The sequence below is a fragment of the Carcharodon carcharias genome, chromosome 7 (genome assembly GCF_017639515.1).
Source record: "Carcharodon carcharias isolate sCarCar2 chromosome 7, sCarCar2.pri, whole genome shotgun sequence".
NCBI classification, from domain to species: Eukaryota; Metazoa; Chordata; class Chondrichthyes; order Lamniformes; family Lamnidae; genus Carcharodon; species Carcharodon carcharias.
This window is the reverse complement of record NC_054473.1, coordinates 115,912,534-115,928,245: the sequence shown is the minus strand read 5'-3', so window position 1 is coordinate 115,928,245 and position 15,712 is coordinate 115,912,534. Positions and strand designations below refer to the sequence as shown.

Sequence of the window (15,712 nt, the reverse complement as noted above, 5' to 3'; positions counted from 1 at the left end):
TTTAAAGACCCAGATGTCATCTGTTCAGCCCTTTGGGATATCAGTTTATGATGCTACACTGCTTTTATCCCAAGCAACCTGTTGTTTGTTCAGATTTCATTCTTTTCCACTAGTAAGGCAGCTTATTAATAAACCTTTTGCCATTCTGATTACTATTTTAGATAGGCTTATTATAATACGTTAATTTCCCTCTATTTAAAATGCCTCCAGTATTATGAGGCTAAAGTGCCTTGTGTAAATTAGGATCTGTCCTTGATCAATTTATCATATACAATTTGCAAATGATGCATGTCATAAGCTAGTGTATGGCTCAACATTTTCAACTTGAAGCTGAATTCATTTTCGAAGGAAAATACAGCCAGTTTGTAGCTGGAGCTTAAGTCCAAAAAAGCCCAACCCCACAAAAATCTTTGGAGAAATCAAAAATGCAATAATTTGATGGATCTGAATTCATGCTTTTATTGACACACAATATTGCCAGTTTCTCTCTTTCAACCTGGTTTCTAAATGAGAACTAGTGTAGGATTAATTTAAAAACTTCAGATTATAATGCAGTCTTGATTCAGAAAGCTACTGGAAAATGCTGAAGTATTCCAGGAATAACAACTTGAAGCATAATATGTCGCACACTATAACGCAATGCTTTGTCTGTAAGCTCTTCATCTTTATTACGTAAGATGTCAATTCTCATGTCACTTTCCTGCAAATATAAACTTTACTAGATACACTGCATGTAGACTCCAAACGTTATTGCCAGAAACTTTTAGCTGAATTATTACCTGCAATTTCCCTTTTGAAACAGTACTAATGTCCAAGCAGACACTCTCCTGATATTCTGCTAATTTTTATTTTTTGGCAACAAGTCATGCATGTGCTTTGGGCATTTCAAACCTGCTGACTTGTGGAATAGTGTCCAAATTTGAATGAACTTAAGAGCAGTGTTTGAAAATATGTAGCTGTGGTAATACAGGCTTTCTCTTGTTCTGTGATCTATGCCCTACTTTCTTATATCCTTGTTAATTTGTATGTAAAGAGCAAATAAAGATTAATCTTCCTTATGTACTACTACACAGGTCATAACTCCTAAGAAGCTGCTGACCTCTATTACTGTAAGTACATTTTTTTAAGTGATGGTTTTAAGTGCTGTTAGTATTAGGACTGACCCCTTGTCTGTTAGCCTGTTCAGTGTACTAAGCCAACTAAACTTCTGGACTTGGCAATCATATAAATTATTTAAGAGCAGTATTTAAAGGAATCTGAGATGCCAATTTTGCTGAGTATAATCCTGAAGGAGCTTTGTCTTGCAGTGATCTGCTGAATCTACTTGAGGTTTGTTTTTAGGATTTACCTGAAGAAAACAGTTCATATTGCCTTTTTCCTTTTCAGAAATCAAGCATGCAGTCACCTGGTGAGTTTATACAAACATTATTTTGGTTTTTAACAATAATCCTTTTAAGAAAAATATGAAGCTAAATAACTCGTAGTGTACTGCTAGCTGCTCAATGTGATTTTTGTGCTATTAGTCATGCAGCAGTCATGCCCTCCCTACAGTACACTAATTGTCCAGTAAGGTTTGCACACAAGAATATATAACCACTCGCATCTTTTTCCAGAATACTTGTGTTTTGCTCTAGACTTCCCCTGATGATTTTGAGCACAGACTTTGCATTTGGCATGGTGAATCTTTTGGTTAGCTGCACTAAGAGGTTACTCATAACTGTTTGGTGATTTCAAACTGTATTTAAATGGTATTAGAAAAAGTAACATTTTAACCAAGTTAGTGTTCCCTTAACTGCAAGAGATATGTATCCTTAACACCTTAAATAAAAATGGTCTTCTGTCTTAGCAGTGGGGTTAGTTGATTTCCTCAGGCTTTATGGCTCTCTGATAATTTGCTTGTACATATACACTTTGAAAGGGGAGCCCTCAAACCCAACACCCACCCCACCTCTGCTTTTTCTGGTTCTTGACAGATGTGAACTTGCGGCAAAGGTCCCTGTGCAGATCACAGGTTTTTGGTGTTTTTTAAAAAAAACTTTTTCAATGTTAATCTAGCAATACTGAAGTTATAACAAAACCATGTGTCCTCCTGGCTGAAGTCTGCAGACCTTGCATGGACTGTGCTCTGTACAACATGGTGAATTTATCTGCTGAATCATCAGGTGCAACATAGGAACAGGAGTGGGTCATTCAGTCCCTTGAATCTGTTTGCCTTTCAATTAGATCATAGCTGAACTATATCCATCTAGTTAGCTTGGTTCCATATCACTTGTGTAACAAATCTATCAATCACAATTACCTGGAAAAACTCAGCAGGTCTGGCAGCCTCGGCGGAGAAGAAAAGAGTTGACGTTTCGAGTCCTCATGACCCTTCGACAGAACAGTTCTGTCAAAGGGTCATGAGGACTCGAAACGTCAACTCTTTTCTTCTCCGCCGATGCTGCCTGACCTGCTGAGTTTTTCCAGGTAATTCTGTTTTTGTTTTGGATTTCCAGCATCCGCAGTTTTTTTTTGTTTTTAAATCTATCAATCATCTGTTTTCAAATTTTAAATCCATTAAAGTCTAAACAGCTTTTTGGAGGACAGTGCTTGAGATTTCCACTGCCCTTTTTATGAAATGCTTCCTGTTGTCAACCACCAATAGTTTAGCCCTAATTTAAGGCTATACTGCCTTTGACCGAGTTCTCTCAACCACCATTTGATTAGTTGAATGTTCATTAACTTGTTTTGTGCTTTTATATTTGTCTTGCAGCTGCTAGTCCTGCAGTTGCTAGTTCTGTACGCACCAGTAAGTTTGTGCTGGTTGGGTCTCACAAAATCACGTTGGCATCTCTGGGCAAGGACAAGTTTCCTCTAGATAAAGTAAGTCTTCATTTTTCAATAAATTGATCACTGGCTATCTAATTACATTTTAATATTTGCTACTTAGTGGTGCTGACTAGCAGTGAACTTCAGCTTCCACTTGGACTTTATTCTAATCCTTGAATTCATAGAATGATTACAGCATAGAAGGAAGCCATTCATGTCTGTGCTGGTTCTCCAAAGGAGCAGTTACCTGCTTTCTCCCCGTAGCCATGCACATTCTCCTTTTTCAGATAATCTGATTCCTTCCTGAACACCACCTCAAATGAACCTGTCCCCATCTCATGCACTCAGGTGGTGCATTCTGTATCCTAGCCACTCAATGCATGAAAAGGTTTTTCTTTATGTTGATCTTGCCAATTATCTTAAATCTGTGCTCTGATTCTCAATTCTTCACCAATAGGAAAAGCTTCACCTTATTTACTCTGGTCAGACCTCTCGTGATTTTTGAATACCTCTTATGAAATCTCCTCTCAACCTTCTCTTCCCCAAGGAGAACAGTCCCACCTTCTCCAATTGCATTGAGGCATACAGGTTTCTGAAGGGGGCTTGATAGGATAGACGTTGTTCCTGGCTGTGGAATCTAGAATATGGGATACAGTCTCAGGATAAGGGGGTGATCATTTAGGACTGCAATGAGTTTTTTCAATAAAGTTTGTGAATCTTTAGAATTCTCTACCAAGGAGGTTGTGAATGCTCCATTGTTGAATATATTTAAGACTGGGGTAGATGAATTTTTGGTCTCTTAGGGAACCTAGGGATATGGGGAGTGGGTGGGAAAGTGAGTTGAAGCCAAAGGTTGGCTGTGATATTGAATGGCAGTGCTGGCACGATGGGCCGTATAGTCTACTCTTATATCTTAGGTCATGTTCCCCACAAATGGAAATATTCAGTCAAAACCTTTCATGATTTTAAGGCACCTGTTACATCATCCCTCAGCTTTTTCTTTTCAACCTGTTCCTCTAACATGTAGCTGACCCTGCAGGTAAGGAAACTAGCATATAGACTATACCATATGTGCTTGTGCTTGCACCACAACTGTGACAACTTGGACTTTATCTGACCCAGAGAAAAATTGTGAATCAACTTTATGCTTGGTGCTAAAAGTTGCTGGCCATACCTTGCATCTCTCTGTCTATTTTTTTTTTCTAATGGGTGCTGACATAGCTGACCTTGGCCCTGGAATCAATAGAAGCACTCTAATTGGGGAAATAAAGATTTTTGCATGGGGACAGGGATATCCGCTTGGGTTGCAGATCAGTATCCATAAACTGTAGTACTCAGGACAAGTTCACGGCTGCCTGTACTTCCTTTTTTCACCAAGCCTCCTCTCCCCTCTTTTTTTTCCTCTCTTTTGTTCTTATTCTCTCACAGCAGCTAAAAAGCCTAGTAAGTGGGTTCATGTGAATAGTTCCTCCTTGGGAATGTTTTGGAGGGAGGGTTACTGGTTTCTGTGAAACTGACTCCTTACAGATACAATGTCTTCACAAAGGAAACTTGTATAAGTACTGACATCTATAATTTTTAATTGCAAGGGTAATCTATTGATAAGCTGTGCATGGATCATATGAATTTATAATTCTGGCAAAATAGAGTCGAATTGTTTAATTTATATAGGATAGTTTCAGTTGAAGGAAAGGGCTGATCTGGTCCAGACACATGCCTGTTAAAACTTCTACTGTAGATTATTCTGACTTCCTAAATGGGCAGGACTTCAGGTGAGTCTGGACGAAATAGGGAGAGTAATTATTTGAATCCCTTTATCAACTTTACAACTCTTGATACCTGCTATTTAAATTGATTGACTTCTGTGCAATGGACTTTGCCAATTTGATATGTTTCGCTAAGATTTTTATAGTACTACATTCTTGGTCTTGTAACTTAGTGAATTTTGAGTAGTGAAGTTGCTATGTGTGGATAGTTGAGGGAGAGAAAGGAAGTGAAAATCTTGAAGATGCACAGTGCTGCTTGTGTAGTGGGGAGGAAAAGAGAATGATTTGCTTTAGGTGTTGATGAAAATTATTAATTCAATAAGTGGCACTAAGTTTGTGAACTTGAATAGATTAACTGCATGTGACATTAGGTGCTGGTGCCACTCTGTGCATAAGAGTGTCAACTGCAACTTGGCACATAAGTGGACAGAATACAGATACCGGTTCTGATTTACTGTGACATTTTCTCAAAAGCTTTGATAAATGTGTACCCAATAGGTTTTGGTAGCATTGGGCTTTTGCAGTATAGCATCTTACTGCAGCTTTTACAAAATAGATACAGTGACCAGACACCCCTGCTCATAACTAAATAAGATTTTAAAACTGTTTTTGGCTTCCTAAGTGAGTTGCTTGACTACTTGAAATCTTGATAGTCTTTTTGGACAGCAGTAATTTAAATGAAATAATGGATTATTGGCATTGCCTTGGGTTTCTTCTTGAATTGCTTTTAGGCTGTTTAAAATACTTTTTTGACTCTTGGCCTTGCTTTAGACATTTTTCTCTTGGATGAATGGGATATTAATTGGATCGCAGCACAGTTGAAATATAAACTAAGATGCAGCTGCTTCTTTGCTAGAGACGGTTTATTGACATGGTTCACAGTCAACAATACGCCAACCACCACCCCGCCCCGCACCGCACCACCCCCACACAGTCCCAGCTATCCCCATTTATTGGTGTACAAATATCTATCACCTGTTTAACAATGTAATTGCCATTACCCTGAATGTAATTTTTAAGACCTTAACATGGGATGTCTTAAACAAAATCACATGAAGTTTGTTTTCTATGCTTTACACATATAAAGGAAATTGTGCATAACAGGGTAAGTAATTGCATTCATGGTGTGAAATTGGACTTGGAAAGTGCTAATTAAACAGAATAAAAGTAAATTTTAATGTTCAGGATACCTATGCAAACACAATACAGGACATGCCCCTTTTTATTGTCCCTGATGGAAATGACTATTTTGAGCTGCCCTTCAGACTACTGCTCATCTCTGGGAGTATAGGAAAGTAACTTCATGGGAATGTGCACTGCTCAGCCTGATGATTCGCAAGGTGTCTGAGTTGCAAGCTGACCAGTGAAGTTTCCAAACTCGGATGCCTCGTAATTACCATCCAGCAATGATGACTTAATTGATATTTAGAACTAAGTATTTATTAACTTTTTACTTGTTCTTTTTACCATAGATGAAGTTTGATGGAAAAGTCAGGCAACTACTTGGAGATGAGTTTCAGGACAAGGTTTCTATAGTTACCTAATGTCTCTACATACCTAATCATTAGATTCACGTGTGTATCAGAGCTTTAGTTTGGAACTAGAGAATTCTGCTTCCGCGTTGCCCAGAAACACTCATCTGATATAACGGTCACTTTTAACCCCTTCCTGAATACACTTCCACATAATGGGGTCTACACTATTTGTTGAAGAGCTAAGAATTGTTTTTATTGCACCAGGCTCTGATTCAGTCGTGTTCTATAGTGGCTGTTAAACCAGTTGAATGCTTGCAGAACTTTGTGTTACACGATACAGTAAATTGATGTGATTGCACATGGCAGTTTGGTATTATGTAATCTCTAGTCTAAACTACAGTTTCATGCAGCTTAGTAGTAGCTGATGTATATGGCTAGTTTTTCCTTTTTATTTTTGACTTGTTCTTTGCATGGTTCTCTAAGTGCATAACATTGTAACAAATCTGTAATGTAGAAGTGCTTACAAGATATGAGCTATAGTTTGCTTCCCTGTTACAGTACTTGCATATCTGAAATTGTCTATTGGCATCCTGATTATTGGTCCTTGTGATGAGGATAAACTTTACAAATTTTAAGTATTATCCACACAAGTCCCTGCTCTGTGTTTGGAACTATTGCTTCTGTATTACAATAACAATTTCCTATCATTGAACCAGGCTTCGGATCTGGAGTATATAGTGTGTGAGCTCTGTCCTGAGAAGTTATTTCCTGGTTTTATTAATACGGTTTCTTTTTGACCGACTGCAGGTTCCTTTCCTATCTCCTCTTGAAGGTGCTATCTATTTGAAACTCCAGTGCCATTTTCACTCCTCTGTCGAGCATTCAGGATTCCTGGTAATTCTACTTTGTTTTTGATGTCCTTGTAATGCAGGGTGCAGAAGCACTGGTGTGGTAGTTATCCTCTCCCTGTACCATAGAGTATCACTGGTGCACTCAACTTGCGCTATTCAGTTCTATTGTTGACTAAACAGCACTTACATTAATGCACAGAAATAGAAAGTACTTGAGAACATTCGACTTCAATATTTTGGGCAAGGTAAGAATTCTGTTTTGTTTTTACAGACTATGTTTGAGGATGTGAGTGGATTTGGTGCCTGGCATCGCCGCTGGTTCTTGCTGTCTGGCAACACCCTTTCTTATTGGACCTATCCCAATGAAGAGAAACACAAGGTGAAATGATCAACTTCCACGTGACTGACTTATTGAAATAAATACACAACATGGACATTTTACCAATTGCTAATACCAAAAGCTTGTGCTGTAAAATTTTGGGATATATCTATCTCTTCGATTTTGCTGAAAACATTTTTGTATGCAGGTTCCTAATTTATTCATAATTGCTTTTATCAAACCAATTTGATCAATCTGTTGCTATTAGATCTGCAGGCAAAATCAATGCGCATGACTCCGTTTCTAACTTGAATTTTAGCATTGTCTATCCTTGGAGTTAACATTTTCTGATGTGTGGCTCCAAAGGTGTCAACACCACTAATAACTTGCCTACATTGAAATTCTGCATTACATCCTGGAAATCATCAGGACATCCAACCATGGAGGTCATTGTAGTAGAACATAATCCTGTACCTACAAGTGTATATTGCAAGACCATTCAGGTGGGAAGCAAATCAGACAGGAACCCTAGCAGATTGGGCTCTCAAGTCCACAGACCCTGAGGATAACTATAGCTGGATAAAGCAAAGCACTGCAAATGCTGGAAGTGTAAAATAAAAACAATACTTGAAATGCTCAGGTCTGGCAGCATCTGTGGAGAAAGGAACAGAGTTAAAAGTTTTGAACCAAATTCAACTCTACTTTAACACTGATAAGTTCCCTGTTCTGGCTGATATGAACTAACTTTATACATTTAAGGATTCAATTTGCAATTTTCCACATCTGTATAGACTACTGCAACAGAAGTTGAGCAAATCTCCTTTACATTATACAAAATTAAAGTTTTAGTTTAGTGTGTGTCAAGGTATTGATGAATTTTTTGAGAAATAATGGTTCAAGATGTGCTTTTTCACCAAGATTTTATTTAAAAACCTAATGGGAGCTACTTCTTTGGAATGGAGTACAGACTGTGTGGAGTTTTATGGCCCTGTCATGGCCAGGGCAGGGCCATAAAGTGCAGCAAATCATCTAAAAGTCCTTTTTACTTCAGGATTGTAAAATCCTACCAGCATAAAATTCCATCCCTTTTTTCTATCAACTGGGGTTGCAGCTCTAATGTCGTCTTTTTTTAAAGCATAAATTGTGTAGTATACATGGCATGATTCAGTTTTTTTTTGTTCTGAAATACCAGTGGTGTTTGTGGGTTCTGAGCATTTTTGGAAACTAGTATTAAGGTACTAACGCACTTCATTTTGTCCAGAAACCTATTGGATGTATTGACTTGGCCAGCTGCACCAAGGACAAGATTGAACCTGCCAGCCGTGAGTTCTGCTCCCGACCCAAAACATTTGAACTGATTACAGTAAGGCCACAGTGTGAAGATGATCATGACACACTGATTGTTCAATGTAGAAACAAAATGTGCTTTACCAAGTAAGTCTTGTTAATCTCTGGTACTTTTTAATTGGTGTAAAAATGTAGATTATGCTTAATTATTTTCAAGTGAGTCTTTATTATTTGTTTCTTTTTCCCCCTCCACCACCAAGAAGAAACTTTTCCAAGTTCTGACCTGTTTTCAATTTGACTTCCCTGCCAATTTTTTGAACTCTTTAAGCACTGATTCCCTGGAGGCTCTGTAAATATTGCAATGATTCATTAGGCCTCTTTCATTGGTAACTGATTCTGGACTTCAGCTTCATGTTTTCATTAATGGAAGGAAGAAGACGTTGTTTCCGATGCTTTGTCTTCGACAACTGAATTTCTTTCATTGGTGATATGCTGGCCCCTGAGTCAGAGGATGTTCAGATTTGAGTATAATAACATAGGCTGACAGTGCAGTACAGAGGAAGTGCTGCATTATCAAGAAGTTCTACCCTTTCAGTTAAGATGTTAAACCTAGGCCCAGCTGCCTATAAAAGACCTATGGTAGTATTTGATGGAGTATTGCGTTCCCTGGTTGTCCCAGGAGAACATTCATCCCTCAACCCATGTCACCAAAAAAATCTTGTGTGGACAAAATTGCACTATTTACCTGCAAAGCTTTTTGAAATGTTGTCATTGGCTGTGAAATGCTTTTGGGAATTCTGACTGTGACAGGCACAATATAAATCCAAGTTCCATTTTATTTGAAATGCTGTTGTACAATCAAGTGCTATAGCCATACTATATGCTGGTCATTCAACTTATTGGATCTAAGTTTTCTTTTGGTAGTTAAAGGGTTGTTACCCACAATCTTAGAATTTCCTGCTCTTTAAAGAGTCCCATCAGGTCATTGTTTCATTCATTCAAATGAATGTTAGAACAAGCCTTTGTGCCAAGTCCTGGAGTAGAGTTTCAATACATAACCTATTGACTCTTTCACAAAAGCAAAATATGGTGGTTGCTGGAAATACTCAACAGGTCAAGCATCTGTGGAAAGAGAAACCGTTAATGTCGATGACCTTTCAATTGAGCTGGAAATAGAGATAAACCTATTACTTCAAGGACATTATTTGCACTTATTTAGTGTAGTTTTAAAAAAATGCATCAGGGTATTTCATGTTGGAGAGATTAGAGAAACTAGAGTTGCTTTCCTGAGAGCAGAAAGGGCTAAGGAGAGATTTGTGTCCGAGAAATTTTGTCCAAACTTAAGGTTTTGATGGAGTAAATGCAATGAAATTGTTTCCTCGGGTGGGTCAGTAACCAGAAGAGACAAATTTAAGAATTTTAAAAGAACCAGAGGAAGGAATTAGATGGTTTTTATACAGGGAGTTATGATCTAGCATGTACTACATGGAAAAGCATGAAGCAGATTCAACGGTAATTTTCATTGAATTGGATAAATACTTAAAATATTTGTGGAGCTAAAGGGAAACTGCAATTGACTGGGAGCGATTTGGATTGTTCTTTCAAAGAGCCAGCACAGGCACAATGTGCTGAATAATCTTTGTGCTTTATGATATTATGAAATTAATGAGTATTTTGCTACCTTACTGCAATAATTTTCTCTTCCCTGTCAGCATATCCCAAGTATGCTCTTCTCCAGGAACACAAAGTAATTCGGACATATGTCACACCTTTCCCTTCCATCAACGTTCTTGCTCTCCACCAGTGCACAGTGGCAGGAGTATGTATCATATATAAGCTTGCACTGTAGCAACTCACCAAACCTCTTGCTATGGATGTACAGGGCATTGGTGAGACCACACCTATAGTACTGTATGCAGTTTTGGTCACCTTACCCAAGAAGGGGCATACTTGCATTGGAAGCGGTTCAAAGATTCACTAGGCTCTTTCCTGGAATTAAGATGTTGTCTTTGAGGAAAGATTGGAGTTTAGAAGAATGAGATGAAACATGAGATTCTGAGGGGCCTTGACAGTGTAGAGCTGAGGATGCCTCCCCTCATGGGGGAGTCTAGATCTAGGAGTACGGTTTCAAAAAAAGGGGTCTCCCATTTAAGACAGATGAGAACTTGAGGATCGTTAGTCTTTGGAATCCACCCCCCCCCCCCCCCCCCCCCCCCCCCCCCCCCTGTTGAGCAGTGAAGGCTGGGCCACTTGAATATATTCAAGGCTGAGCTGCGCACATTTTGATTGACGAAGAGTCGAGGGTTAAGAAGGACAGGCAGTAAAGTGATGGAGTCCTTTACTCCAGATCAGCCATCTTATTGACTGGCAGAGCAGGCTCGAGGGGCCAAGTGGGTCCTATCTCCTACATTCGTTGCTTTCAATACTGCAGTCATAACAAAATCTTATGAAACCATTTTTCCTACTTGTTTCACTGACCTTCAGTACCTTTTTTGTGGCTGCAATGGGTATCCAAAGTTCCAAGTATCGCATGTGCAAAACTTAATCCAAATTATGAGCACCTATCAAATGAGTGCATGTTTTAAGAAATAAAAATGGTTTTAATATTTTTGAATTAAATTCTAACAGGCTTTTGCTGTACCACTTTGAAGGTACATAAACAGTTTTTAAAAACCCTCATTGTAGGGTGTCCTTGATACAAATGGTAAAATCTAAAGTTTAAGAACAATTAGTTTTTAATCATTAAATTTTGTATGAAGAATTAAAATTTTGGTGTAGATGAAACAGGGAGCACAAATTGCTAACATGTTACTTGTGAATTCTTTTGTAGGAACTGGCTGTCTGCTGACACAAAAGAAGAGAGAAACCTGTGGATGGGGAAACTTAACCAGGTTCTGATCAACCTTGGAACATGGCAACTAACATTACAGTCCTCCGTTTCCGTGGATGGAATCTGAAGCTGGCTTTGTGGTGGCCCAACTTGTCAGAGTAGCTTCTCACCATAACGGGAAGTGTTTGACATAGAAGTGCCTTGCAAGTAGTTGCCTATATATACACAACCACTTTAAATTGCTGCTAAACCCTTGCCTAACCAAAATTAATCCAAAGAATAAAGTAGGGGGATCAAATGTTTTTCTTGAACTTGATTTTTCCCCTTCTCCCTGACCATTTCTTTCCTCTCCTGAAAGTGTTGACCTGTACTAGAATTTAAGAGGCTACTTTGTGCTTAGTGTCCACCCCATAGCCCATGTATTTCATTAATTAATTTAGTGGAATGCAGGGAGCCTGTCTGGCTTTATTTCCCACTGTCCTAGCTGAAATCTGCTAATACAAATTGTAGTTCCATCCTAGGACCTTCCTGATAGCACAGCAGGAAACTTTCATTTGCTCTTATGGTGGCAAGCTCACCTTTCATTAACTCTAGAAACTTCCTTGAGGATACATCTTTCAATTTGTGTTGGTCCTTGTGTTGTCGTTTGCAAGTTCCCTAAACATTGTCTTGCTCCATTTGTGCCCTGGTTTCAAGTGACTGGGAGAAAGGAAAGGAGAAAATAGTTCAAAATAGCTATATAACCATCCTTTTACTTTTTCTGCATCTTTTATCAATGCAAGATGATGAAGGGCTTGTCTTGCACGTTATCTATATTTATAGTACATTCTTCATGTAACTCCTGTGATTTATTTCTACTGTCACTATAACTTGCATCATTTTAACTGTCCTATACTAGAAGTAAAACTGGTTCAAAGAATAAATATTTAGATAATTCTGCTTTTGTGTTTTCCCTATTTTAAAGCCTGGTTTCAATTCCCATTTTGCATTTATCAGAACCTCCACACTCTTACCTATTGTATTTACTTCCTGACTGAGCACAGGCTCAGAGCTTTTGGTCATGAAAATCAATTCTGGTAACATGCCTTACCTTGTGATTCTGCTGACGCCATTTTTTTTCCAAATTAGTGGATGAAGGTTTTTAAAAAAAAATAAAAACACTAGCTGAAACAGGCAACCCGATTCTGTCATTTTGGATGATCCATTCCTGCTTTCTCGGGTCCCTAGCATCATAAATGCCAGTCTTCAACCAATTCTATTCACACCATGTGATAAAGAAATAGCTGAAGGCACTGGCTATTACAAAGGTTAGGGCCCCTAGCAACATCCCAGCAATAGGACTAAAGGCTTGTGCTCTATATCTAGCTGCCTCCATTGCCAAGCTGCTCCAGTACAGCTACAGCACTGGCATCTACCCACCAAAGTGAAAAATTGTCCAGGCCTCCTGTCCACAAAAAGCAGGACAAATCTGGCCAATTACACCCCATCAGTTCACTCCTGATCATCAGATTGGAAAGTGTTGTTCCCAGTGCTTTCAAGTGACATTTAACAGCAATAACCTGCTCACTGATGCTTCACCTGGGTTCTGCCAAAGCCGTTCAGCTCTTGAACTCGAGCCTTGATCCTAACATGGTCAAATGCTGCAAACACTCTGATTTCAGTGCTTCTGTCTGTGTGGTATTAAGGAGCCCTAGCAAACTGAAGTTAATGGGAATCAGAGAAAACTCCAATGGTTGGAGCACAAAAGATGGTTGTGGTTGTTGAAGACGTCAGTCTAACCACTTCCCTGTGACATTCAAAGGCATTAGTATTACTGAATCCCCTACTATCAACATCCTAGGGGTCTCCGTTGACCAGAAACTCAACTGGAACAGCCACATTAATACTGTGACTGGGAATTCTGCAGTGAAACATTCAGCTCCTGACTCCCCAAAGCCTGCCTGTCATCTACAAGGCAGAAATCAAGAGCATGATGGAATACTGTCCACTTGCCTGAATGAGTGTAGCTCTAAGACTTGAAGCTGAACACAATCCAGGGCAAAGTTACCCTGCTTGAATGGCATCCTATCTACCATGTTAAACATTCACTTTCTTCACCACTCATGCACTAGCCACAAGATGTGTTGTGGCAACTTGCCAAGGCTTCTTTGACAGCATCTTACAAAATTGTGACAATCTACCACCTAGAAGAATCGGGTACGTGGGAACACTGCCATCTCCAAATTTCTCTAAGTTGCATACTACCTTGAAATAATGCTGCTCTTTCATTGTCGCTGGGAATGTCTGACCTAAAAGCACAGTGTACCTACAAATGGACTGAAATAGTTCAAGAAAGAAGCTCACTACCACCAAGGGCAATTAGGGATGGTCAATAAATACTGGCCTTTCCAGCAACACTAACCCCTTGGATAAAGATTAAATGTTACAAAAGGCGTCCTATAACAGTGGTGTGTTACCCCTCCTTGGCCTTAATACCCCAAAATCTATCCACTCTCCCTTGTATATGCTCAATGATGGAGCATCCACAGCTATCTGTACAAAATTATTCCAAATTCCTAGTATTCACAATTCTTTGATTGAAAAAATTTCTCCCCATTTTAAAAAGGCTAAGACTTCACATGATATGAAAAATGTGTGTGTATATATAGATATCATCATGATTAATAGCATTTTAAAACTGGACAATGACTGAAACATATCTAGCTGTGACCTTCAAACAATATGAGCCATTCTGGTAGTATCTCTGAAGAGACACTAATGACCTTTGTGGGCTGTAGAGACCAAATTAAAAGGGAATTATACAAAGGTCATCTACATCTTAGAAACCAGGCCTAGCCAACTGTAGCCTACTACTGCAACCTTCCTTTTACATTTTAATGGTTGGAATAATTTATCCCAGACAGGAATATACACCCTTTGCCAAAGTTGAAGTGGAGTCATGTGACCTTTCTCTCCCCCCACCCCCAAAAAAACTGGGAGAACCAGTTATACTGTCCTGCAAATCAGGCTGCCATCTTTCACCTACCAAGCAGCAGCCCAGGAAAGGAGTTCTGTTCAGGTTTGAATGCCTGGCCTCCATCTGCAGTTTCTACTGGTACAGTTGAGCTTCTATACCATTGCTTACAAGGCTAATTCAGCTCTGCATGCCTATCTCATCGTGGAAGTCATCTCTACGAGAAAAGTGAATTATCCAGCATCCTTTTAACCTGCTGACCTCTGAATGAATACACCGTTGTACTTTGATTCTGGACTCAAGTGAAACAATAATTCTTTTTCTCTGTGGTCTTTGCCCTGCAAACCCCTTTGTCTATCCCTCGTTTATTGTATTAATGCATAGAGGACTACATAGCAACACCGCACCCCCCCCCCTCATGTTTTGAGTGCGTGCAAATAAACTAACCATCTGAGTTTCCCCCTATCTTGAGTTTGTTGTTGGGTTAATAGAAATTGGATCACACCAAAACTGAAGGATTGGGAAAAACGCCACTGCATTTAAAAGGGGAAATCAAAATATCTTTGTTTACAGATGGGTGGATAGAGGAGAAATCGGGGTTGTTTAAATTAAACCAATCCTGTCCATAATACCATCTTTGTCCTCATTGGACAAATCCTAAGACTAACACACTGCTCCAGATTCCCCAATTAGGGGAAGCATTTTCTCAACATGTGTGTCAAACACCTTAACAATTTTATGTTCCAATTAGATAATCTCTCACTTCATCTAATCTCCAGGGCATAAAGAGTCTACTCAAAACCATATTTAGAAATTAATGATGAGCTGTGAAATGCGTTTGGCATCCTGAGTTTATGAAAGGTAGCACATAACTATGTTTCTTCTTAGATACCCCCAGTACCCGATGCAGCATTTAAAGTGCAGTCTGATCAGAGCACTGAATTGAACATAGAGTTACATAGCTTAAACTATTGGCTTTATTAATTGCTCTTCTACATTGGTTGGAAATGTTGAATCCTCATAAAAGGAGCATTTTGCAATACTTTTAAAAATAACAAGGGAGATGGTGCAATACAAAAATTAATGAGCCTACAAACTTTGTCAAATGCACTTAACCAATGCTGTCAAATGGATTGAAAATCTTTCACAATTCTGTTATCCATTATGCGAGAATGGATGTTATTTTTTGAAAATATTTTTGGGGAACATTGTTTTATCTTGTAGAGAAGACTGGATGTCTGTGTTTAATTAAGTTGGGCAGAGATTAATAGGAGTCAGGTTATCTAGGGGGTTTAAAACATGAAAAGGATAGAGGTGTTAGGTTGAGGTACAAGTAAATAGGTTAGATCTAATATTTGCATTTTTAGATAAGTTGAGAGTTTGTTTGAATATCAAAGGCAAGTCAGAGTGGAAAGAAACATAT

General features: G+C 38.8%; 1 protein-coding gene across 4 annotated transcripts in view; it reads left to right on the top strand.

The window, feature by feature from the left end:
- Positions 1 to 12,275, top strand: part of LOC121279966 (anillin-like) — a 73,754-nt gene extending 61,479 nt beyond the window's left edge. For all 4 annotated transcript variants that reach the window (XM_041191587.1, XM_041191588.1, XM_041191589.1 and 1 more), the window contains 8 exons: positions 1,074 to 1,109; positions 1,387 to 1,408; positions 2,753 to 2,862; positions 6,047 to 6,100; positions 6,857 to 6,943; positions 7,172 to 7,279; positions 8,481 to 8,653; positions 11,337 to 12,275. In XM_041191587.1, coding sequence (XP_041047521.1) covers positions 1,074 to 1,109; positions 1,387 to 1,408; positions 2,753 to 2,862; positions 6,047 to 6,100; positions 6,857 to 6,943; positions 7,172 to 7,279; positions 8,481 to 8,653; positions 11,337 to 11,463 — 717 coding nt within the window. In that variant the 3' untranslated portion in view covers positions 11,464 to 12,275. The remainder of the gene's footprint in view (positions 1 to 1,073; positions 1,110 to 1,386; positions 1,409 to 2,752; positions 2,863 to 6,046; positions 6,101 to 6,856; positions 6,944 to 7,171; positions 7,280 to 8,480; positions 8,654 to 11,336) is intronic.
- Positions 12,276 to 15,712: the final 3,437 nt, after the last annotated feature.